The sequence below is a fragment of the Dreissena polymorpha genome, chromosome 4, assembly GCF_020536995.1.
Source record: "Dreissena polymorpha isolate Duluth1 chromosome 4, UMN_Dpol_1.0, whole genome shotgun sequence".
NCBI classification, from domain to species: Eukaryota; Metazoa; Mollusca; class Bivalvia; order Myida; family Dreissenidae; genus Dreissena; species Dreissena polymorpha.
This window is the reverse complement of record NC_068358.1, coordinates 6,682,739-6,710,098: the sequence shown is the minus strand read 5'-3', so window position 1 is coordinate 6,710,098 and position 27,360 is coordinate 6,682,739. Positions and strand designations below refer to the sequence as shown.

The window sequence follows — 27,360 nt, the reverse complement described above, 5'->3', positions numbered from 1 at the left end:
ACCGGTTAACTGATTGTTTCAGTAGGTTAAGCAGTTAACCGGTTAACCTGTTTCATCGGTACCAAAGATTAATAAAATTGGTAGATATTTTATTACTCTAAAATCACATAATAAGCTACATAAAAAAACAAAAAGTCATAACTAATCAAGTTCTTGTATTGCTAATATAGGTTCAAAAAAACTTAAAAAATATGTTGCTTTATTGCACTTTCAAAGTATCTCATTTTACAAAGAACCAAGTACACAACACACACAAGGTACTTTTGTACAACAAAAAATCGTACTCAAAACACTGGAATGTTTAAAGTTTTAAAACAATAATTTGGAACAATTGTAACCAATTATCAAGGCACATTAGTTTACTATTTAACCAGTTGTCAAATGACATGCTAGAGCTCTGATTGCATGATATTCTAAATTAATGCTGTTTCTCCCTTTCTTGTAAACCTGACCATCACATCCAATAATGCACTTTCGATGAACAAATATACGTCAAAGATTAGTGTGTAAAAAGCTAACACACTAGTTTTCTTCATACTTAATTCACTTTAAGAGCCGCAGGCTGGGAAAAGGGGCCTAATACATGCGCTTTAAGTCTCATACCAAATTAGCCTGTGCAGTTTGCACGGGCTAATAAGGGACAACACTTTCTGTCTAAACTGGATTGACAATTAGATGACTTTCTTAAAAAGAAAAAAATCCATAAAGCGCAAAAACACACCCTTGATTAGCCTGTGCTGACTGCATAAGTCATAGTAATATTTCAAGCTACCTGTAGTCCAATCCTTATTTTGTAAAAAAAAATAATAAAAATCTCCAGTTACAAATTAACCACAGATAATAAGTATTTATAAAGAAAATTTACAAAGTTTTAGGACTTTAAAGTATTAAAGACTTGAACTGAAATAATTCACATTGATAAAAACGTTTTAAAGTTCCATGTTTACCATATTTGTAAATAATCTGAAAAGTTTGCCTGAACTTTTCCATTTATGAGTAAAACTGCAATTTCTTTATCAAGCATTTTGAATATGGGCCAGGAGCCAAACGACAAAAAACTCATAAATCACAAGTATGATACATACATTTTTTGAAGATGTTGAATTGAGCAGCTCTCTAGAAAAAACGGGTTAAACACATAAATGTATGCGTAAAGTGACGTTCTACAGTGCAGTCCGCACAGTCTTATCAGGGACAAAGGTTTCCTCCTAGACTGGCTTTTCGTTAAGAAACAACTTCTTTAAAACAAAAATTCAATAAAACCATAAAGTTATGTCACATATAAGCCTTTGCATACAGCACAGAACGACACTTTATTTACATGCATTAAGCCCGATTTTCCCAGAGCGCGGCTCAATTGCTTACCACTAATATCTAGGATCAATAAATGTCAGTATGCAATTCTATTCTCTGTCAATCATTTTTTTGCCACGAATTGCAAAAATATGTTGTTAGCTAATAACTCTTTCCAATTGAAATTATACATACGACATGTCATGAGATACCAAGTAGTTTTTAAAAACTTGCATAAAAAGCCCTAGCTTTGAGTGTTGCAACATAATCCAGGGTACTCATGCCCTGCCTTGCTATTTCGGGTTTTAATGCATATGCGTTAAGTTTCGTCCCAGATTAGTCTGTACAAGTCTAGGACGACACTTTCTGCTAGAACTGGGTTTTCACTTATAATAAACTTGCTTTAAACATAAATTCCGTTAAAGTCAGCCTTTGCGGATGATACTTTATGCATTAAGCCCGGTTATGTCATCCCTTATCAGCCGGTGGGGTTGACACTTTATGCATTTAGCCTGGTTATGTCATCCCTTATCAGCCGGTGGGGTTGACACTTTATGCATTAAGCCCGGTTATGTCATCCCTTATCAGCCGGTGGGGTTGACACTTTATGCATTAAGCCCGGTTATGTCATCCCTTATCAGCCGGTGGGGTTGCCACTTTATGCATTAATCCCGTTTATGTCATCCCTTATCAGCCGGTGGGGTTGACACTTTATGCATTAAGCCCGGTTATGTCATCCCTTATCAGCCGGTGGGGTTGACACTTTATGCATTAAGCCCGGTTATGTCATCCCTTATCAGCCGGTGGGGTTGACACTTTATGCATTTAGCCTGGTTATGTCATCCCTTATCAGCCAATGGGGTTGACACTTTATGCATTAAGCCCGTTAATGTCATCCCTTATCAGCCGGTGGGGTTGACACTTTATGCATTAAGCCCGTTTATGTCATCCCTTATCAGCCGGTGGGGTTGACACTTTATGCATTAAGCCCGGTTATGTCATCCCTTATCAGCCGGTGCGATTGATACTTTATGCATTAAGCCCGGTTATGTCATCCCTTATCAGCCGGTGCGATTGATACTTTATGCATTAAGCCCGGTTCTCCCCGGTGCAGTTGATACATTATGCATTAGCCCAGTTCTCCCCGGTGCGGTTGATACATTATGCATTAAGCCCGGTTCTCCCCGGTGCAGTTGATACATTATGCATTAAGCCCGGTTCTCCCTGGTGCAGTTGATACATTATGCATTAAGCCCGGTTCTCCCCGGTGCAGTTGATACATTATGCATTAAGCCCGGTTCTCCCTGGTGCGGTTGATACATTATGCATTAAGCCCGGTTCTCCCCGGTGCGTTTGATACATTATGCTATGCATTAAGCCCGGTTCTCCCCGGTGCGGTTGATACATTATGCTATGCATTAAGCCCTGTTCTCCCCGGTGCGGTTGATACATTATGCTATGCTTTAAGCCCGGTTCTCCCCGGTGCAGTTGATACATTATGCATTAAGCCCGGTTCTCCCCGGTGCGGTTGATACATTATGCATTAAGCCCTGTTCTCCCCGGTGCGGTTGATACATTATGCATTAAGCCCGGTTCTCCCCGGTGCAGGTGATACATTATGCATTAAGCCCGGTTCTCCCCAGTGCAGTTGATACATTATGCATTAAGCCCGGTTCTCCCCGGTGCGATTGATACATTATGCATTAAGCCCGGTTCTCTCCGGTGCAGTTGATACATTATGCATTAAGCCCGGTTCTCCCCGGTGCGGTTGATACATTATGCATTAAGCCCGGTTCTCTCAGAGTGCTGCTCAATTTCTTACCACTAACATTCATGAGCAGTAAATGTCAGTAATTAATTGTATTCCCCATCAATAATTATCATGCAATGAGTTTTAGAAACATAAAAAAAGACACGAGATGTGTTCGTCAGAAACACAATGCCCCCTATTGCGCCGCTTTGAAATTATTATTTTTTTAATTTGACCTTTGACCTTGAAGATGACCTAGACCTTTCACCACTCACAATGTGCAGCTTCATGAGAACGCCGCTTTGAAATATTATTTTTTTTTACCTTTGACCTTGAAGGATGACCTTAACTTCATGAGAACGCCACTTTGAAATTTTTTATTTTTTTTTACCTTTGACCTTAAAGGATGACCTTGACCTTGAACTTCCACCACTCAAAATGTGCAGCTTCATGAGATACACATGCATGCCAAATATCAAGTTGCTATCTTCAATATTTAAATTTAAAAAATGGCCAATGTAAAAGTTTTCGGACGGACAGACGCCATATATTTGACATTTGACCTTAAAGGATGACCTTGACCTTCACCTGTCACCACTAAAAATGTTCAGCTCCATGAGATACACATGCATGCCAAATATCAAGTTGCTATCTTCATGATTGTGTTCGTACGAAACACAATGCCCGCTATTGCGCCGCTTTGAAATAATTTTTCATGCCAAATATCAAGTTGCTATCTTCAATACTGAAAAAGTTATGGCCAATGTTAAAGTTTTCGGACGGACAGATGCCATATATTTGACATTTAACCTTGAAGGATGACCTTCACCTTCATCTTTCACCACTCAAAATGTTCAGCTCCATGAGATACTTATTGCATGCCAAATATCAAGTTTCTATCTTCGATAGCGAAAAAGTTATGGCCAATGTTAAAGTTTTTGGACGGACGGACAGACGCCATATGCATTTGACCTTGAAGGATGACCTTGACCTTGAACTTCCACCACTCAAAATGTGCAGCTTCATGAGATACACATGTATGCCAAATATCAAGTTTCTATCTTTAATAATGCAAAAGTTATGGCCAACGTTAAAGTTTTTTTCCGGACGGACGGACAGACTGACATACACATATACTGACATACTTACTGACGGACAGTTCAACTGCTATATGCCACCCTACCGGGGGCATAACAAAGGAAACAAAGGCCTTTGAGTTGTTAGCTTAGAACTTATTTGTAATTGAAATTTTTCAGATTTGTCATAAGACAGCTTATTAAAAAAAAACTTGCACAAGAAGCCCCAGATTTGTGACTCATAACTTTATGCAAGGTCCTCAAGCCCCATTGTGATAATGCGTGTTTTAATGAGTGTGTGTAAAGTTTTAGCCCAAATAAGCCTGTGCAGTCCACACAGGCTAATCAGTGACCACACTTTCCAATTTACCTGTATTTTTGCTAAGAAGAGACCATTCAAAACTTACACAAGGGGTCACAGTATTGTGACTTACAACTTAACCCAAGGTACCCAAGCCCCATCGTGATATTTCGGGTTCCCTGCTGGGTCTACAGGAGTGTTCAATGGGGGCACCATTGTGTCCTCGCACTGCATGAGGCGTGTTAGCAACAGGACCACCAGGCCCTGGTTGCCAGCGGCAATGTTGTTGTACTCGCAGGGGTCAGAGGCAATGTGGAACAGACACGGGGACTGACGGGGGTCACAGTTAGTGGAGGCATTAAAAGGTTTCTGTCCACAGTCAATCTTTACAGGATTTCCGAAATGCCTGTAGGATTTCAGAGTGGATTTTGGCATTGGCTTTCCAACAGTGTGCAAAGGTTTATGATATTTAACAAATTTCAAGGTTTCATCATTGTCTTCTTCCATTAAGTCATCACTTCCCCTATTGCCCGCCATAGAGTTAGCAAAGTATTGAGTATTTTTGTCAAAGACACTGTTCTTGAAGGCTTCTCCACTTAACACCTGCATCTGCTCATCCTTGGCAGTGAAATATTTAAATAGGGCCGAGTTGTTGACATGAAGCTCCAGACTGTCCCCAGGGCTGGTCCAGGGAGGATACCAGTCACTCCAGGCCATCCCGATATCGCCCACCACAATCTTGTAGTCCCCAACCCTCAGACCCATCTGACCTTTCCCACTTGGGTCAATGTTGTGGAGAATCTCTTGTCGGTTCCCAGGCTGGTTGTGGCTCAGTGACTGCCATTCGCTGGAACCGTCGAGATTGGCCATCTTGGTTGGGTCTCCACCAGCAGCCTCGTACAGGGTGGGCAACCAGTCACAGACGTGCAACATGTGATTGGAAACATAACCAGTCTGGTTGAGCAAGGGAGAGGCAATAAAACCCACGCCTCGCAACCCACCCTCCCACTGGGTTGCCTTCACTCCCCTGCAAACAAATGAGCAGAGATCTGGAAAAACTAAGCTTAATATATGTGCATAAACATCACAGATTAGCCTGTGCAGTTTCCACAGGCTAATCAGGTACAACACTATCTGCCTAGACTCGACATTTTTTTATAAGACAAATTCTTTAAACGAAACATTTCTTAAAAGCAGAAAGTGTCGTCCCTGATTAGTCTGTGACTACACAGGTTAATCTGGGAAGACACTTTACACACATGCATTAAGATAAATTTTACTTACATTGGCACAAGCATACGAGAAGCCTTTATTTATGGCAAGGAACCAATTTTCTATCAGTTAGACTCAAAACAAATGAGCCACGCTCTGTAAAAAGGAGGTTCAATGCATGTGTGTAAAGTGTCGTCCCGGATTAGCCTATGCAGTTTGCACAGGCTAATCCGGGATGACACTTTCTGCCTAAACTGGATTTTTGCAAAGAGGAGACTTTCTTAAAACGAAAGATATCATAAAAGTAGAAAGTGTTGTCCCTGGTTAGCCTGCACAGGCTTACCTGGGACAACACTTTACACACATGCATCAAACCCCCTTTCCACAGAGCACTGCTCAAATGTAACAGTCAAGATATGCAAATAACTGGAGACACAGCCTTGGAAGGGTCAATGCAAACGCACTAAGTGACCCCGTGACCTAGTTTTTGGCCCGGCATGGCCCATGTTCAAACATGGCCTAGAGATCACCTAGATTAAACTTTTGACCAAGTTTGGTGAAGAGCGGATGATAAGTACTTGAAAAAGAGAGCAGACACCATAATGAATGTGTAAAACACATTAAGTGACCCCGTGACCTAGTTTTTGGCTCGGCATGGCCCATGTTCGAACATGGCCTAGATATCATCTATATAAAACTTCTGACCAAGCTTGGTGAAGATCAGAAGTAAACTACTTCAATTACACAGCCGACACCATGCTCAAGGTTTAAAACGCACTAAGTGACCCAGTGACCTAGTTTTTGACCCAGCAAGCCCATGTTCGAACTTGGCCTTAAGATCATCAAGATAAAACTTCTCACCAAGTTTGGTGAAGATCGGATGAAAACTACTTGAATTAGAGAGCAGACACCATGCTGAATGTTAAAAAACGCACAAAGTGACCCTTGATCTAGTTTTTGGCCCGGCATGGTGCATGTTCAAACTTGGCCTAGAGATCATCTAGATCAAACTTCTGACCAAGTTTGGTGAAGATTGGATGAAAACTACTTGAATAAGAGAGCAGACAATATGCTGAATGTTTAAAAACGCACTAAGTGACCCTGTGACCTAGTTTTTGACCCGGCATGACCCATATACAAACTTGACCTAGACATCATCTAGATACAACTTCTGACCAAGTTTGGTGAAGATTGGATGAAAACAACTTGAATTAGAGAGCAGACACTTCATACAGACAGACAGACAGAAAGACCGACAGACAAGTTCACTCCAATACATCTCCTTAAACTTCGTGTGTGGGGGTATAGAAAGACATACAAATTAATTACTATTGAACTACTCTATGGTTAGATGCAAACCAGAGCAACCTACTGGTATATGTTTGGGGCAGGATGAAATGAAACTAGAACAAGTATCAATTACATCTATTCTTTGAGTAAAAATCTTTAGAGATAATATCACTTAATATATTGTTTAAAAGCAAATAAACCACAAAATATGAGTCACCATTAAATACATGTACATGAAGCAAAGGTTGAAGTAAGTTAAGTTGAATTAAGCAACATATTTACAATTTTCTCAAACACTTAAAAGTTAACATATAGTAGCCTTTAATAAAGTTGACCAAGCAATATCACCAGGAGCCTTTAAGTACTTAGGTTTTGATAGGTCACTGTCTAACTCCTTAAGGTCGCCGTGGTGTAATAGATCAGGTGTCCGCCTAGCAATCAGGGGTTTGATCCCCACTTGGGGAAGACACCAAGTACTGGTTATAGGCCCAGGAAACGGACTCAAGAATGTTTCTATAAGCCTGAGGCTTCTGATGCAATCAAGCTAAAATAAATAGGTTTAAACTAACTCCTAAAAAGACTTTCTTTTTATGAATTTCTGTGTGAAATATCACTTCAACAAAACAATAATTAAAGGAACACATAGTCCCCTGTACACAAAGAATGACAGTTAAGTACCTTAAAGGGAAATTGTTAGCTGCATTTGCATCAAATCCATTGGAGGGACCACCATTGTCGGTTGTGAACACGATGACAGTATTGTCATACATCCCTCTGGCCTTCAGAGTGTTCACAACAGACCCGACTGCATCATCTAATGCAGCCAGCATTCCTGGTATAGAAATAAACCCGTACCTATAATGTCAGCAAGATTTTAATATTTATTTAAGTAATTTAAGTTATATCAAGTTTGAACACTTTTTGTGAAAAGGTTGACTTAGAAATCCATGTTTTGAGTTTAAAAATCGGATCATAGGATATTAGATCTAAATTAATTTATTGCACAATAAAAACTACACAAAACACATTGGTCCATCTTCAAACAAAAGTAATGATGCCTTACAGAACTTTCAACATTCCTGTGTAATAATATCCTTTAGGTTGACATAATGCATAAAATATGAATTACAATGCCACATTAAATTGTACATGCCATTTGTTAAACCCTTTAAAGTTCATTAAAATTTACATGAGGCATTCTCTGTGCAAATGGGCCTAAAAACTTGCGTAGTAAAGTGTTGTCCCAGATTAGCATTTGGAGTCTTTTTAACTAGATTTTTGCTAAGAGACCTCTTTTAAACAAAAAACACAAACCAATGTAGTTGGAACCTAGCATAAACAGTTCAACACACAATAACTGACATATTTAAAACATAAGAGTGACTGATTACCTGCAAACAGTCTTCGGTGGTAGTTATTTATATGTGGGAACCGGTCTACATAGTGTTGAGGAGCCTGTAGTGGATCACCCTCTGTGTTACCGCTGTGAACGGCTTGATGAGGAAGGTACAGAAACAGGGGCTACAAAGAATAATAAGCATTTTACATTATTTAAAACAAAAGTATAAGATTAGCGTATTAAATAGCACTCTTGTTTGCTTAGTTTTTCAGTTATACAATTGCTGTCATTTACCCATCTCACACCAGTGAAAGGAGGTTAATAAGCACATGACATTCTCAGGCCATTATCTGACATATTCCATGCTATGTGGTTGTGCTGGGAATCAAACCTGCCATCTTTAGATTGTAGCCCAGTGCTCTACCGACGATGCACCCTGGTCTTCAACTTTGAACTACTATTACATTGTTCTGATCATGTAAAACATCAAGGCTACATTGTTTGTTATTTCACCTTTGTCAAGCAGATGAAATAAGCACTTAATTTTGTGACTAAAAAATTAAAAAAAACACACTCTAAACAGATAGTTAAGATGCAGAATGTTTTTAAACACACTTCTGAAGTGTTGTGCTTGTTGATGATGTTGACTGCTTCCTGTGCAAAGAGATCGGTGGAGTAGAGGTTGGTCTCGTTGCGTAGAAGGTCTAGATTCCTGCGCCAGTCCAGACCCCAGTATTCCTGTTGAAGGAGAAAACCATTCATTGACTTAGCTATGTTAAAACCAATGCCAAATGTATGTGGTTTGATAATTATTATTTGGGAACTGAGCTTTTGTGATATTTCCCAAAACTATTTTTCAACATGGCCAAAATATCTTTAACAAAAATGTCAGCAAATTATATGAAGATCTTAAGAAAAATGTTACTTTCAGAGTGTTCACAATGTATCTTTTTAGCCATATTAAGAAACTTGCACCCCCATGATGTCCATGTTTTAAAACAGAACCCAATCAAACAAGTGACCCGCATGGTGGGGCAAGTTTTGACCCCAGGGACATGATTTGAACAAACTTGTGGCAGGATGATACGTGGACAAATAACAAACAGACGAGCTGTAAGATTTTCGAAAATAAGATTTTCAAAACATTTATACATAAATGGAAAACAAGTAACTACTGGGGTAGAGCCAATGTTGACTTTTAACTGACATGCTTTGAACAAACTTGGTTTAGGACCACAATATTATGATAAAAGATGAATACAAAACCTCTGTGCCATGTGGTAACAGAGATGTTTTAAGTTTTTACTATATACATCTAAGGTTAACAAGTTACCACCAGGCTGGGCCAGTTTTGACCCTAGGGGAATTATTGGAACAAACTGGGTAGAAAACCATTATGATACAAAACATCTGGGCTTTGCCATTTCAGAATAGAAGACTTTTGAATTCCAATAAATGTATATACAAATTAAGGAAACAAGATAGCCCCAGGAAGGGGCCATTGTAACCCTCAGGGATGAAATGAACAAATTTGGTTACCAGAAATCAATTTGTATTACAGGCCAAATATTACACTTCTGGGCCTTGTCATTTTAGAGACAAAGATTTTAAAGTAATTTTGTAATGTTTGTCTATGTAAAGCGTAACCCTTGGGGAGTGGACATTTTGTACTGAGGGGGCTTGACTTTTACATTTACTATGTAGAGGACGGAATGGACAAACAACAAATATTTAAGTATTCTAAAAGCTCCCTAAGTTGATCTTAAAGTATCAATTAACAGAGGTAGGTTTGCAAATGCCTTTAATAATCAATAACTATGACTCCATTGTGGCATTTTAGAATTTCCTCATTATTTTCTAGCCTGTACACTTTAGATATGCTTACATAAAACCACTCCTTATTAGGATGTTCCAAAACCATTTACGCATCAATAATTGATGTCTAAATCTCTGAAGTAAAACAGGCCTGTTTTAATATTACTAGTTATTTACAGAATTGTATTATCTGGATCACTCACCAGCCATTTGTTTTGTAGGGAGCTTATTCTGACACCAACTGGAGAACATATGGGGAAATCGCACATGTTGTTCAATTGTTTATTGATTGTGGATTTGCCTATCAGTGATGAGAATATAGACAATCGGAAACGTGTCTTCATACCAACTACAAAACTAACAGGCCTTTTAAATACATGAAATGCATCCTTATTCTTACTACAAAACTAAAAGGCCTTTTACTGCTCTCACAGTCTGACCTTTGGACCCTTAGAAATGTAAAATAGGCTTAATTTTTACCTAAGTACTCCTAATAGCAAAACAAAACTAAACTGAAATCAAACATAGAACAAGTATTCCTCATGAACCTATGCAAACATATATTGATTCGGTATCAAAGTATACAATTCAATTATAAGTATTGCTCAAACATTATTGAATGGTTCAAACTGAAAATTGAATTCTTAAATATTGAAAATTCAAACTGAAAATTTAATTCTTAAATACTGAACATACAAAAAAGGAATAAGGATTTTCAAATGTTGATATTTCAGATGATTTGCATTTCCCAAATGAACTAAGACATACCTGTTTCATTCCCCACTCCCCCCTCCATCACTTCCCGAATACAAGAATATCAGTGAAACTGATGGATGCTCCCCGATGATGCGCTTTGTCAATCTATGTGTTAATAACCACCTAAAAAAATCTTTTATTAGCCTCAGTGACCTTGACCCCAGTGACCTCAAACTTCATCAAAAGGTAGAGGCCCATGCAAGGTACCTACATGCCAAATATGAAAGAAATCGGTAAAGTATTGAAGGTGCTATGAGAAACTGTTACAAAAGTGTGACGGAAAATAGCCTCAGTGACCTAGAGCCCAGTGACCTCAAACCTTATCAAAAGGTAGAGGTCCATGGAAGGTACCTACATGCCAAATATGAAAGGGATTGGTAAAGTAACAAAAGCCTGATGGAAAATATATTATTAGCCTCAGTGACCTTGACCCAAGTGACCTCTAACCTCATCAAAAGGTAGAGGTCCATGCTAGGTACCTACATGCCAAATATGAAAGAAATCGGTAAAGTATTGAAGGTGGTATGAGAAACTGTAACAAAAGTGTGACGGAAAAATCTATTATTAGCCTTGGTGACCTTGACCCCAGTGACCTCAAACGTCATCAAAAGGTAAGGTTCATGCAAGGTACCTACATGCTAAATATGAGAGAGATCGGTAAAGTATTGTAGGTGCTATGAGAAACTGTAACAAAAGTGTGATGGAAATCTATTATTAGCCTCGGTGACCTTGACCTTGAACCCAGTGACCTCAAACCTTATCAAAAGGAAATGGTCCATGCAAGGTACCTACATGCCAAATATGAAAGAGATCGGTGGGTATTGAAGGCCCTATGAGAAACTGTAACAAAAGTGCGACGGAAAATCTATTATTAGCCTCGGTGACCTTGACCTTGAACCCAGTTACCTCAAACCTCATCAAAAGGTAGAGGTCCATGCAAGGTACCTACATGCCAAATATAAAAGAGATTTGTAAAGTAATGAAGGTGCCATGAGAAACTGTAACAAAAGCGTGACGGAAAAACTATTATTAGCCTCGGTGACCTTGACCTTGAACCCAGTGACCTCAAACCTCATCAAAAGGTAGAGGTCCATGCAAGGTACCTACATGCCAAATATGAAAGAGATCAGTAAAGTATTGAAGGCGCTATGAAAAACGGTAACAAAGGTGTGACGGAAGTAAGGAAGTAAGGACAAACTGGCAACTATATGCTCCGCCGAAATTTTATTTCAGGGAGCATAAAAAAGCTCTTAAAAAGACCTGACTATAATGGAACATTGAGACATGTTTTGGGAAAATGGGGCTTAATGCATGTGCATTAAGTGTTGTCTCAGATTAGCCTGCGCATTCAAAAAAGGCTAATCAGGGACCACACTTTTCACTTGTATGATTTTTTTTGTTTCTATAAAGTTCTTTTAAAGCTAAAAAATACAGTTTAGACGGAAAATGTCGTCCCTGATTAGCCTGTGCAGACAGCACAAGCTGATCTGGGCTGACTCTAACGCATATTCATTAGCATCATAGTTCCCAGAGCATGGCTCAATCAAGTTGACAACCTACAGGCTCTGCCTCGTAAGTGTGATCAAAGTAGTCCTCACAGCCCTGGTAGTACCCATAGTGGGACTCAAACCCGCGCAGGGTGGGCAGGTATTGATCCGCAAACATTCCCAGGTGCCACTGAAATAATTCTAGGCCATACGGCTATCTGACATTTCTCTAAATATGGTATAGCAAAATATGTATATATAATTCCCATTAATTAAATAATAGTCTTAATTTAAATATTAATTGACCTTCTGACAAGACTTCATTGAGAGTCCGTCAGAAAGCTAAGAATTGATAGATTTTGAAAGACCTGTCATGATCAAACATTAGCATATTCTTACTTTTGTTTGGAGGGCCTCCTATTATGGTGGCAAACTTATACTACTGTTAAGTAGGCATACATATAAAGTCCATTGTGTAACATGTATTAGCAATTAACACATCACTGTTGTGTTTATAAACTAGAATAATACATATTGATGTACAGCTAGCAGACATCCAACATGATTTAATTTCAATGCATCAAAGTTCAGAATTTTAATTATCAAATAAACAATTATTTATTTTTAAACTAGCAGCATAGCTTAATAAGGATATGATTACCTCTTTTTCTTGTTCAGTGGCACCTGGGTACAGAAGAATAGCGACATGTGAAAAGCAGAAATTATGCATAGACCCACGGAGAAAACAATCAGTTCACCTTCCCTATTCAACACCTTGTAAAGTACTGATAGTTATTACGAAATACCAAACTGGTAAAATGATAGTGAAAACCAAAATGGGAAGAAAGGGAAACCAGGCTATTACAGCTAAACACATATAACCAATTAACTAATTTGCTTGTAAACACATGGTATCTGTATTTATTTCTGAATTTATGCTTAATGAAATTTTTAATCATAGCACTAGATTTGACTAAATTTGTAATCCACCAGCAAAATAGGAAGTTGGTTTCAATGAAAGGACACAAAAAAGTCATACAGGGGTGCATTCTGCCATGTGATCAAAGTAATCGCCATGTCCCAATAGGTAACCATAGTGAGTCTCAAATCCCCGAAATAATGGTGTGAACTCTTCTGCATAGAAACCCAGGTGCCACTGAAATAGTGAAATATATAGACACAAACACAGTTGTGTTTTTTAACAAACTTCATATAAATGTGTTCATGCATTTTAAATCTAAGAATACAACAATTTACTTACATTTATTTCAAGATTTCAAGTGAATTAAATTAAAACATGCCTGAGAGAACTGCACCAGTAAATTTGGACCGGGCTTACAGATTCTCGGGCTCGTACTTACCAAAATATTCTTAGACTTGAGAGTGAGCAGATGCTTTAAAGGGATTTTGGCAGATATTGAAGTTTGTCATTAAATGCTTTATATTGATAAATGTAAACATTGGATCTAAAAAGCTCCAGTAAAAACAAGAATAAAATTAAAGAAAGAAAAAGCAACCCTCAACTGGTCTCGATCCACTGACCCCTGGAGTAAAAGTCTAGCAGCCAGACCACTCAGCCATCCGTGCTCATGCAAGGAGTGATGTATTTTATACTTTATATAAGCAATCCTGGTAGTGTCACAAAATATAACAATAACAACAGAACTCTCCAAATTATTCAATTGTTTCGCGTTGCAAAACTTTTCAGGTTTTTAAATCATCAAAAGATGCATATAATCAATATTTTAGAGCATGATAAATGTTCAGTACATTGTATTCTTGTTTTCTCACAAATATCATAACTACAACGAAAATGTGCGAGTCTTAAACCATTTTTTAAAATTTTGTCAATTTACCAAAACGTGAAAAGGTCCCTTTAAATTGTTATAGTCAAGATTCGCTATAATTTTGAGTCTGACCTGGTATTTATCGTCTCTAATTACCTAATAATTCATTGAGAAGATATTATTAACCCTTTGAGCGCTGGAACCGGATTTTGCAGGCCTTTGCAAACAGTTTGGATCCAGATGAGACGCCACAGAACGTGGCGTCTCATCAGGATCCAAACTGTTTGCTATTCTGATAGTATTCTTCGAAAAAAATCGTAAAGAAAATGCTTATTTTATAAATTCAGCAGACGACATTTTAGCAGAAGACAAATTTCCCAGCATGCTAAGGGTTAATGACATAAGCACCCGTGGTAACCTGTATGTATACAAACCCTGAAGTATTATTCTTGGTCTAAGTATTATTTTTTATTATTAAGTCTAAGAATGGTTTGGTAAATACGGGCCAGAGGTTTCATACCGGCAGGCTTGTAACTTTTTATTGGTTTGCAAAAATAATAACAGAAATTGGGTTTCTAAAGTTTATTTTGATAACTGAATGTCTGTTGTAGCAACACGTTAACATTCTTACCAAATACAAAATATTTTGCGTTCTCATTAAATTTTTCAGTGCGGCAACATTTCCAACCTGTTACCTTGCCAACTATGTGTGACCTGTAGCCCAGCTCGTTAAACCACTGGGGCATAATCTTCTCTTCTAATGGTAGTCCATATTTCTCGGAGGAATATATCACACTGTGCTGCAGACCTGTGTATAACAAATAGAACTTAAGTTGTGTCTTTAAAGACATCTGAAAAGAAAAGGATGTAGGGTTACTTTGGCTAGACAAATAGAAAAAAAAGAAATCATGTTATAAGACCTGTGTGTATAGGATGTCGGCCTGACATCAGTGCCCCACGTGTTGGCGTACATATCGGGGACACGTAGTAGTTGTTGAGGATGATCCCCTCGTATGCCAGGCTGTCTATGTTTGGGGTGGGGATCTGGTTGGAGCCATGGAAACTCACATCATTATATCCCTGCAGTGGAGAAAGTTCATAGCAACCATGCTTTATAGCTATTCAAGATGTATCAAGACAAGAATTAAAATAAACTGATTAAGATCATGTTTAACCACATATGCATGCAGTATAAAGTTCTGTACTAAAATACTGAGTTACTCTTGCAGACAATTTTATCATTCAAAAATGCCATTCCCAAGATATATTTTAATGTAGCACTAGTATTTCAAGTGAATAACTTAATTGTGATATAACTGCATACCTGAAAGAAACAATCTCTGTAAACTGAAATTTTTATGCCCCCGAAGGAGGGCATATAGTGATCGGACCGTCAGTCCGTCTGTCCTTCTGTCAGAAATGCTCATAACTTCCATGTCGCTTCAGATAGCAACTTATTATTTGGCATGCATATGTATCTCATGGAGCTGCACATTTTGAAAGGTGAAAGGTCAACATCATCCTTCAAGGTCAAACGTCAACAAGGGCTGTTTGTAAAACATGCATGCCCCCCATACGGGCTGTCAGTTGTAGTGGCAGCCATTGTGTGAATACTTTTTTTGTCACTGTGACCTTGACCTTTGACCTCATGACCTGAAAATCAATAGGGGTCATCTGCCAGTCATGATCAATGTACCTATGAAGTTTCATGATCCTAGGCCTTATTATTCTTGAGTTATCATCAGGAAACCATTTTACTGTTTCGAGTCACTGTGACCTTGACCTTTGACCTAGTGACCTGAAAATTAATAGGGGTCATCTGCCAGTCATGATCAATGTACCTATGAAGTTTCATGATCCAGGGCGTAAGCATTCTGGAGTTATCATCCGGAAAACATTTTACTATTTTGAGTCACTGTGACCTTGACCTTTGGCCTAGTGACCTGAAAATCAATATGGGTCATCTGCCAGTCAATATCAATGTACCTATAAAGTTTCATGATCCTAGGCGTTAGCATTCTTGAGTTATCATCAGGAAACCATTTTACTGTTTCGAGTCAGTTACCTTGACCTATGACCTAGTGACCTGAAAATCAATAGGGGTTATCTTCCAGTCATGATCAATGTACCTATGAAGTTTCATGATCCTAGGCCTAAGCATTCTTGAGTTATCATCCGAAAACCATTTTACTGTTTCGAGTCACTGTGACCTTGACTTTTGACCTAGTGACCTGAAAATCAATAGGGGTCATCTGCCAGTCATTATCAATGTACCTATGAAGTTTCATGATCCTAGGCCTAAGCATTCTTGAGTTATCATAAGGAAACCATTTTACTATTTCGAGTCACTGTGACCTTGACCTTTGACCTAGTGACCTGAAAATCAATAGGGGTCATCTGCCAGTCATGATCAATGTACCTATGAAGTTTCATGATCCTAGGCCGTAGCGTTCTTGAGGTATCATCCGGAAACCATCTGGTGGACGGACCGACCGACCGATGTGTGCAAAACAATATACCCCCTCTTCTTCGAAGGGGGGCATAAATATATGGCTTCAAAGCAGCCCAGAAGGGGGAATTGTGTTTCTGACAAACACATCTCTTGTTTTTTAGTGACTTTGGAATGTTGACCTAGACAATTGATTGGCTATAAAAAAAATCAAGAACACAGATAAAGAATCTTACCAGGTCATCAGCTACTATCACCACAATGTTTGGCCTGGTAGCTGCACCGCAGAATGATACCAAGGCCATCAACATCAGTAAGCCATGGCTTAACTTCATCTTGTCTTCGTTTCATCTAATTAAAGAAAGGAAAATAAATTTCAACATCCTCATAAAGCTTTAATTTATATCCCACCTCATGCATGACAAGATACTGAAATTTATGGAGTCAAACATTACTTTTTCATTACTTAAGTTAAAAGTAGAATAAATAAATTAATACCCCAAAACTAGCTTTCCTCGGTAAATTTCAAATTTCATTCAAAGCGAGCATGAGAAAACAATCACCTCAGAATTGCACAAATCTGAAAATATGTTATGCATGAAAAGGAGTTTTTTTCTCTCAGTATTTTAGGAATGGGGCTGGTGCCCTTTGGACTGGGAAAAATCACATCCTTTTCATGTTTTGAATAACATTGGGAATTTTAGTTTTAAACAAATACTATGAAATTGTGCATAAAAGTGATTTAAACATTATAAAGTGATGGAAGGGAAGATTGACTAAATGTTGTGAAATAAACAAAAATTATTAAATTATTTCTTTTTTTTGATACCATCAATGGAAAGTTTAAGCAAGTCACAAGGGAAAAATAAATACTTATTGAGACAAGGAATGAGGCTCAATCTTAGCTGCAAATTTGACCAAAAAAACTGTGAAATGTCAGCTTTAAGGTTAAAATGAACATGACTTTTCCAACAATGTTTCTGTATTTTGAAGTTTTTAATTCAATAAATGAATAAGAAATATTGAACTATAGGAACAAAATAGTAAAATATGGAGAAAGTAAAAATTAGAAAACTATAAAAAAGAAATTTAAAAGTCTATTCGATTATTGCCTTACCTGACATTATTGCTATTTTTGTTGTATTTCATTTACACGTACTGGCCTTTGTTTACAAAACAACATGTGCTACCTGCTTGTTAAAATTGCAACAAAACATCTCTTGCTTCCAGTAAAAATCGATTCTTGTTAATCAAATGTCAAAAGATGATTGAACACCTTCAGTATTTTTATGGTCAGACTAAAAATACTTGAATCGTTAAGAGTTTTAGTTAATTTTCATAAAAAAATTAACAGTGCTTCAAAATAACAAATAATTCAATATTCATTTTTATGACTCAAATTCCGATTGGTTTAAATAATACATTTTATTGATTTTAGCTTTTGATGGCATGTCAGAACTTTGTTTTTTTTTTTTTTCAATTTTAGTGCTATCGTCGCCGGGTGGTGAAAAGTGTGCAGCCAGTCAGGGACTCGAACCCGGGACACCTCGCTTACAGGGCAAGTGCTCTCCCGACTGAGCTAACCGGGCCGCCACACATCTTTCCACCAATCCCGCTTAAGCAATCCCGTGACATTCTACCCTGCCAAGTTGGAATTTGTCCTCTAATTCAAGTCACAGGGAACAGTGAAATACTGATCCCGACAAACCCACAGGCAGGTTCTATGGAGAACTGCAAGCGTCACTGTCCCACGTTGGGTGCCATTGTCGCCAGGTGGTGAAAAGTGTGCAGCCAGTCCAGGACTCAAACCCGGGACACCTCGCTTACAGGAAGATGTGTGGCGGCCCGGTTAGCTCAGTCTGGAGAGACATTTTCCACTGCCAGATTCAGAGTCACTACCCTTTGTTGCTTCTCAACATTTCAATACTGTACATTTATGATGTTCAGCTTTACTTTTGTGTTTCAAAAAATGGTTGCCTTCAGACATTTGGCAACTTGAATTTTCAATAAAAAAATGTTGAATGCAGGTCCTTCGACTGTGAATATTCATAAAAAATCCTTCATGACATATGGAGCTATGTATTTTATTTGAACTTCAAGCCTAACAAAGTCTGTGTTTTTTTAATCATACACATACTTATGTTAGCAGTGGATAATGACTGTTGCATGGTAAAAAAAAACAGTTTAATACTTTCTTAGCATTTTTGGGCAATACCTATAGATGAAAACGTTAGATTTAATAAGAAAAAAATCAGAAAAATAATTTCCCAAACTAGAAATGGCGCGGCAGAGGCCGACGCGTATCCCCACGCCGAATGTTTGACCTAGGTGTGCCCCAGGGTTGGTAATGGGGCCATGCATAGCTGAGATTGACCGTATTGTCATAAGAGAAGTTCATCATCAATTAGAAGTGAATTGGTGTAGAAATGAAGAAGTTATAGTAAAAGGCAATTTTGGGTGGGTGTGACATATGTGGGCAGGGCGCCCCAGGGTTGGTAATTGTGCCATGCATAGTTGAGATTGACCGTATTGTCATAAGAGAAGTTCAGTATCAATTTGAAGTGAATCGGTGTAGAAATGAAGAAATTATAGTAAAAGGCAATTTTGGGCGGGTGTGGTCTATGTGGGCGGGGCCCCAGGGTTGGTAATGGGGCCATGCATAGTTGAGATTGACCGTATTGTCATAAGAGAGGTTCAGTATCAATTTGAAGTGAATCGGTGTAGAAATGAAGAAATTATAGTAAAAGGCAATTTTGGGTGGGTGTGGTCTATGTGGGCGGGGCGCCCCAGGGTTGGTAATGGGGCCATGCATAGTTGAGATTGACTGTATTGTCATAAGAGTAGTTCAATATCAATTTGAAGTGAATCGGTGTAGAAATGAAGAAATTATAGTAAAGACAATTTCGGGTGGGTGTGGTCTATGTGGGCGGGGCCCCAGGGTTGGTTATGGGGCCATGCATAGTTGAGATTGACCCTAATGTCATAAGAGAAGTTCAGTATCAATTTGAAGTGAATCCGTGTAGAAATGAAAAAATTATAGTAAATGGAATTTTTTGGTGGGTGTGGCCTATGTGGGCAGGCGCCCCCGGGTTGGGATTGGGGCCATGCATAGTTGAGATTGACCCTAATGTCATAACAAAAGTTCAGTATCAATTTGAAGTGAATCCGTGTAGAAATGAAAAAATTATAGTAAATGGAAATTTTTGGTGGGTGTGGCCTATGTGGGCGGGGCGCCCCAGGGTTGGGAATGGGGCCATGCATGGTTGAGATTGACCGTATTGTCATAAGAGAGGTCCAGTATCAATTTGAAGTGAACCGGTGTAGAAATAAAGAAGTAAATGTAAAATAACCTAAAAAAATGAGTGATAATTTCTGACGCGGCCCCACCACAACCGCTATAACTTTTGACCCAGGGGTCAGATCAAAATTCCAAATAGTGCAGGGTCGCACATATGCTCATAGCTACCATGTGTGTAAGTTTCAAGGTTCTAGTGCTTTTAGTGTAGGAGGAGATAGTGGCCAGGACGGACGGACAGACAGACAGACAGACAGACAGACGGACGGACGGACGGCGGAGATAACCACAATATCCCCACCTTTGATTAAAAAAACGTGGGGATAATAATGCTTTTGTCGATGAAAATTCTTCCCAATTTGGAATATTTCGCGACCTGAAAAATCCCAATATTGCTAGGTACTTTTTCCCAAAAAAGACAGAAAAAGGCCTGTACTATGCGCATGTGCTTGTTCTAAAAGAGTGTAGCGTTTTGCTGATTGGGTAAGATCTGTTTAGATGACAGTAAGTTCCAAGAGATAACAATTGCTATGATACTGCTGCCTATGATTAGCTATGGCAAATAAAGATGTGTATAAAATTTTACAGCAATAGTTCTCTTACCCAGTTATAGTGTAAACTGCTAAACAATCGCTTAACGATCATATGACAGTTCAATTATTGACAAATACCAATGGAAACTTTAAACAAAAGGGAGTTAATCTAATAGTAAATAATGTTTGGTTATATACCACTAAAATAAGTTTTTTTTTAAACTACGCCGAAGGCGCCTCCGAGCATGCATATGATGAGCTTTTCACTATAATTCGGCTTGCGATGATGGTCGAATAGTAACAATTGACGAAACAACATGTGCATGCTAAGTCCGTTTTATTTCTCAATTGGGCTTTTTCCTATAACGAGTCTTTTTAAGTTGTTATCTGTGGAATGTACTGAAATTACTTTCTAATTAGTATACGGTTGATGTCCAGGTTATTTTTTGAGCCTTAAATGTACACAAAATGATTTTATAAAGGGGCGTGTAAAAGATATCGGCGTGGAATGAGCGTAAACCTTTGATCATTTAAAATAACAGCAAAAAGCTACATAGATGCCTAATGCCACCCTCAAACCTGATATAGAAGACCACTAAGGCAAACGCAGTAGCGATTATTATTTGTCTTTTGAAGTCTAACCAGAAAAGCAAACTATGCAGTGCAATTACCTCTAGTTTTCTATAGACACATTAATACACATTATATACCGATTAGTTTACATGTATATAATTTACCTTTTATGTATACGTATGATTCGATTTCTGTCGCAGAAATGGTAGGTTTGATCTGCATTACGGGCGCCTATGCCCAAACGTACAAGAAGGCCTTCCTGCTGCTCGACGACGATGACTTTGCAGGCAAGGTCACCCCTCCATTCCGCTACGGCCGGGAACCAAGCAGATCCCATTCTTAGTGTTTTTGTTTATTTATGTTTATATATCGGAGGCAGCGTTCGACGCTGGGTATAGGCTTCCGGCTTGCGCATTGGTTTATACATGCGCGTCTCAACTAGGCTACTCCTGTTAAATAACTTTTCTCGGAAGCATGCGAGTTTGGTTGGTGGTCACCATACTGAACAGGTGGGGCTTCCTCCGGTACTCCGGCTTTCCCCCACAAGACAACACAACACTTATAATACAAATACCTTTAAATAAAAGAAATGACTTGATGTTGAAGCTATTATTCAGCTTCCGTGAGTCAAATACCAGTAGTTCATTAGGTAGATTCTGGGCCACACCCCGGGTCCTTACATAATGCAGCCTCATGCGCGGAAGGACCTCAAACATTTCGAAATACACACGCATGACGCTGGGTATTGATCAAATCGATCCGTGATCAAATTGACGCAAAGTGGGGCGACGGAAACGAAGCAAGTCACGATGTTATTGTATAGAACTGTGATTTTAAACATGAGTGTGAGACCATGTACATATAAGTATAGTTGTCATAGATATATCGGGGCCAAAAAGTAATACCGGGTCCCAAGCATGCATGCATGTTTAATTGTGAGAATCAAAGTCGAACACCGGGTATCTAACAAGTCGTGTGTCATTATAACATTTTTATTCGGGCGCTAAATGACGTCTTACACGAGTCTTATTCGCCCATTGTCAATTAAAGGGACATTTTCATATTTTAATTGTCCCGTGCCTATATATTTTAATTGATACTAAATGTGCTAAGTTTTGAAGCTGTTTTCGACACACAGCGAAGGCTAGTACCCGAACACAGCACTTTTTACCGAATTAAAAAGCCATTTTAAGTTGATATTTGACGACATATACCTCTAAAATGTAATATTTCTTATGTCCCAGGCGATGGTGATAAAGTGGTGGGGACACAAAATATTATTAACTGGTGATTTTGAAATGTTTTTTTTTTGTGAACTGAAGGAAGCATAACTGGAAAACATTAAAATATGAATTGACACTGAAATCATGCTCATTATGTTCACATAACATATTAAATGAGTGTCCCATAAACTGCGGTAAGATACGTTAACAAATTTTGGTAACACATAGTTGGTATGCAATAATGTAAATATAGTTTGAATTATATGTATATGACATTGGCAGTGGTCATATTATATGTTTATAATAGTAATAAGACTCATCGTTTGAGAATTAAAACACCACAAATTGACGAAATTCGAATTTTTAATTGGTGCGTACAGTTTGTGTAAGATACGTTAACACTCTATCGACTGAATAGTCCCAATGAACACAACTATGATATTCCAGGTTAAGTTTCCTTAGTCACAGTCCTGCTCTTTTATGACAAGATATAGCACATTTATTGTAATTCGAACGACAAACATTATGATGGTAATAAAAAACAAAAAATGCTGGTAAGATACGTTATGTAAGATACGTTAATATGCTTTTATGTAATCAGTTTCCTATTTCACTGCGGGGAATCACGTGATCACAAAAGTACATCGTACGCACAAAATGGCGGAAAAAGCTCTCGCTTAATGACGAAAATCAAGGTATTCTCATATTTTATAATATCAAAATAAATTATGACTATGCGCAGAGTACCCGCTTAGTCGCCGTATGTACTCTGGTAATTGTCGTTTTACTTAGATTTCTGTAGTTTTCTCAAACATTCAGGCACAAAACACAATGAAAATTGTACATCGCCTGAACATATTTTATTTTGACGTGTTTGCTATTCAAGACAACAAACAACGAAATAAATACAACATATTTTGCTTGATAACATGCTTAGAATATTTCGTACAAGGTTTTGCACGTTGTTTAAGCTTTTATAGATCTGTGGCGAGGAATTTGGAAAATAGTACATCGTCTGAACGTTTTTTGTTTGAGTACATCGTCTGAACGGTTTTGAGTACATCATCTGAACTGCTTCTGTTTTTACTATTAATGCGATATTTATCATAATAAAATTGTAATAACATCTGTGATCAGCCAATAACTTTATTTATGACGCTAGTATTCTTTTAATTTTACTACAAAAATTAATAGACAAAGAAATCCTTAATGTCCATCAGTGAACGTGTTTTTATTCAATGTGTTTAAAATGTATTTGCTGTTATATTGTCAACTGTATGCTATTATATCTTTAAATTTCAGAACTGAGATCAGATTGTACTACACAAGGTCCAAGAAAACTTTACCATATATGCCAACAGCAAATCGAATCCGGTAATATTCTACATATCGATGGGCAAATAAATTAAGCCATCAATATGAAGTGGACAAATTACACGGGATTGCTTTTGATTGTTTCATATTGAGAAATACAATAACCGAAAAGCACCGAATAGCACCGAAAAGCACCGAAAAGCACCCAATTGCTCTCTATATATATGCAATATATCGTTTCTAGTGTGTGTTAACGAGTTTAATTAGTAATAAATGGTTATATGATTGTATATTTATACTACATTGTGCCCAAAATGGTAAATATCGGCAATTACCGACCGAAAAGCACTTCATGTGAAGACCGAAAAGCACTCAATTTCTCGCTATATATATAAATATTTGCGTTTCTATTGTGTGTAAACGGATTAAATTAGTTATAAATGGTTATATTTCATGCATATTTATACTGCCTTGGGTTTATTATGAGGTATTAATGCCCAAAATTGGATAAATATCGGCAATATACCGACCGAATTTAGCACTTCATGTGAAGACCGAAAAGCACTCAATTTCTCGCTAAATATATATAATATTTGCGTTGTCATTGTGTGTAAACGGTTTAAATTAGTTATAAATGGTAATATTTCATGCATATTTATACTACCTTGTGTTTATTATGAGGTATTAATGCCCAAAATTGGATAAATATCGGCAATATACCGACCGAATTTAGCACTTCATGTGAAGACCGAAAAGCACTAAATTTCTCGCTATATATATAATATTTGCGTTGTCATTGTGTGTAAACGGTTTAAGTTAGTTATAAATGGTAATATTTCATGCATATTTATACTACCTTGTGTTTATTATGTGGTATTAATGCCCAAAATTGGATAAATATCGGCAATATACCGACCGAATTTAGCACTTCATGTGAAGACCGAAAAGCACTCAATTTCTCGCTATATATATGAATATTTGCGTTTCTATTGTGTGTAAACGGCTTAAATTAGTTATAAATGGTTATATTTCAAGCATATTTATACTACTTTGTGTTTATAATGAGGTATTAATGCCCAAAATTGGATAAATATCGGCAATATACCGACCGAAAAGCACTTCATGTGAAGACCGAAAAGCACTCAATTTCTCGTTATATATATATAATATTTGCGTTCCTATTGTGTGTAAACGGATTAAATTAGTTATAAATGGTTATATTTCATGCATATTTATACTACTTTGTGTTTATAATGAGGTATTAATGCCCAAAATTGGATAAATATCGGCTATATACCGACCGAAAAGCACTTCATGTGAAGACCGAAAAGCACTCAATTTCTCGCTATATATATAATATTTGTGTTAAGAAAAACTGCATCAACATGATTTTTGAGTATGAGTTACTTAAGAGTACCCGGGGTACATGTAAGTTTTACCCGAGCCGACAATGACCAATCGAGTGTTACTAACAGTAAAATACCCAACAGCGGTATAATGTTATAGATTTATTTTTGCATTAACATTAATTCAAAACATTTTTAGTTCATAATGTTATTCACGTTAAATAAATACATCAGTTCTTCTTTTCATTTGCATCAAATTAAAGGTTAAAGTCCGATTGTTTTTAAAAAACTGCTATTTTATGAATATATCAAGCATGTACACTTAACAATAACACGTGATGTTTTAAAATTTTGTGAAGTGCGCGTGCCATTGAACGTTGAGTTAAACGAGAGTTGCGAATTAAATTACACATACTTAAAAACTTATTTATTGTAGGATATCGATTACACGGAGCTTGATTACGCTGCGAACTTGAACTCTGCCGCAATGTATCTCCAATGAAAGATGTAACATTAATTCAAGCACGTATACTTAACAAAAAAAAAGATATTTCTTTATTTCCGTTATCAGTTTAAAAATGATGGTATTAAGGTGTTACTAAACAGTAAAATACCCAACAGCGATCGGGATTAATGCACTTGGCCGCTAGATGAATAATTTTATACAACTATTCTGGGCAAATTTATATTTTCAAAACATTTTTAGTTGGTGTTGTTATTCACTTTCAATAAATACATCAGTTCTTTTTATCAACCAAATTCCTGTTGTGTGCTACTGTTTCTTATCGGAATTATATATATTACAATACACCATCAATTGGCGGCTAGGAGAAGTGCCCCCCCGGAGAACTGCCCCCCCAAAGATTTTTCACTGGGCGGAGAACTGCCCCCTCACTGTTTTTGTATAGGGCGGAGAACTGCCCCCCTGCTGATTAATAAGGGGCGGCGAACTGCCCCCCTGTCAGAATTGATGACCCGGAGAAGTGCCCCCTAATTAAAGAAATAGCGGTGATATATAAAGCGAGTATTATAATGACAATAACGCCAGTAACTTTCTTGCTATTATGTATGGAAATTGAGTGAAATTTCAAAAGTAATATAAAGTTGTACAAGTAATAAAAGTTATAAAACGGCATAAAATACCTGCCTCGGCATGGACGTCGTCACGTCGCCAACTTGATAATCACGTGATTTTCGTCAATGTGAACAAAGAAAAACAAATAACTTTTTGCTAATAAAAAGTTTTCGCGGCTGAATTATTTGATATTTTCCCCGTAACAAAAACAAACAATTAGCATGCAATTTAATCCATCCTTATGCCAGCTGAAAACAATAATTTATTTGTTTGTTTTCGCCAATTACGGATTTGGACGGTTCAATATAATAAACCCGTATGCGGCTTTATTCAAAGCTTACAAGTTCTTAACAATTAAGGTCGGTCCGGTCTACCAATTAAAAGATTAAAAGATCGCGGTACTTATCGTTAACGGTAACAAGTTCTCTGCCTGCCTTATTAGCTGCTAATTAAAGCAACTGTTACCGATTTTGTTTGTTTGGCATGTCGACATGATCTGCTCAAAATGCAAACTGCGGACGACTCGACGGTCTGGCGATGCTACCGACGGATAAGGTGCTAGAAGACATGAATTAACTAAACAACATAAATAAATTGCTTATAAATTCAACTTCACTTCACTATTTTCTTCAAGTCAGCTAAATTATTGCCTTTGCCATGCCTATTAATTTACTTTTTTATATGTCAATTAACGTTTTTTCCATGGGTCAATACTATCTTTATAATGTAAATTAATTCCGATGTAACTTTTCCTCCATAAGTACCGAGTTGCACGTCTATATTTAGTTGCAACACATTGCCAGTATTAACACGCACGCGTTTCCTGTGTGGATCTCGACTATGTTTCGCGCTCTTATTAAAACACGACTTTTACAAGGCATTCATGTATAGTGAGTGGTGCAGATGCGTACCAAGGGCCTTAAACAGTATTATAACATGCCTCTAGACAATTTGTGTTATTCAGTTCAATAAATGGTAATATACTTGTACTGAAATTAAATTGTTACCGGATAAAATGTGTACGGCGATAACGTAAAATTACCCGTAAGTATTGTTTTCACTACGTAACTAATAACTAATATGACACCGGGGGGCAGTTCTCCGCCCCTACAGATTTGATGGGGGGGCAGATATCCGCCTACTAAATTCTGACAGGGGGGCAGTTCTCCGCCCCTACCGATTTGATGGGGGGGGCACCTCTCCGCCACCTTTAAAATAAGGGGGCAGTTCTCCGGGGGGCAGTTCTCCGGGGGGGCACTTCTCCGGATACCTCAATTGGCCGCTTTAAAAAAATGTGGAATGCATCAAATTGAATGTCAAATTCCGAGTGTATTAGAAAAAAACTGTTATTTTATATATATAAATCAAGCACGTACACTTTAAAAAAAAAGATATTTCTTTATTTAATGTAGAATTTTGCAAAATTAACGAGATTTATATATAACA

General features: G+C 37.6%; 1 protein-coding gene across 3 annotated transcripts; it reads right to left on the bottom strand.

The window, feature by feature from the left end:
* Positions 1 to 72: 72 nt before the first annotated feature.
* LOC127876156 (arylsulfatase J-like) lies at positions 73 to 20,547 on the bottom strand. 3 transcript variants are annotated; one of them, XM_052421146.1, is made up of 10 exons: positions 20,454 to 20,547; positions 16,792 to 16,906; positions 15,027 to 15,186; positions 14,802 to 14,914; positions 13,359 to 13,475; positions 12,393 to 12,509; positions 8,877 to 8,999; positions 8,314 to 8,443; positions 7,601 to 7,754; positions 73 to 5,447 (listed from the first exon to the last, which is right to left on the bottom strand). In XM_052421146.1, the coding sequence occupies exons 2-10, from the start codon at positions 16,888 to 16,890 to the stop codon at positions 4,550 to 4,552; spliced, it is 1,911 nt and encodes a 636-aa protein (XP_052277106.1). In that variant the 5' UTR covers positions 16,891 to 16,906; positions 20,454 to 20,547; the 3' UTR covers positions 73 to 4,549. The 3 variants fall into 3 exon arrangements, with proteins under 3 accessions (XP_052277106.1, XP_052277108.1, XP_052277107.1); XM_052421148.1 differs by lacking the exon at positions 12,393 to 12,509; XM_052421147.1 differs by lacking the exon at positions 13,359 to 13,475.
* Positions 20,548 to 27,360: the final 6,813 nt, after the last annotated feature.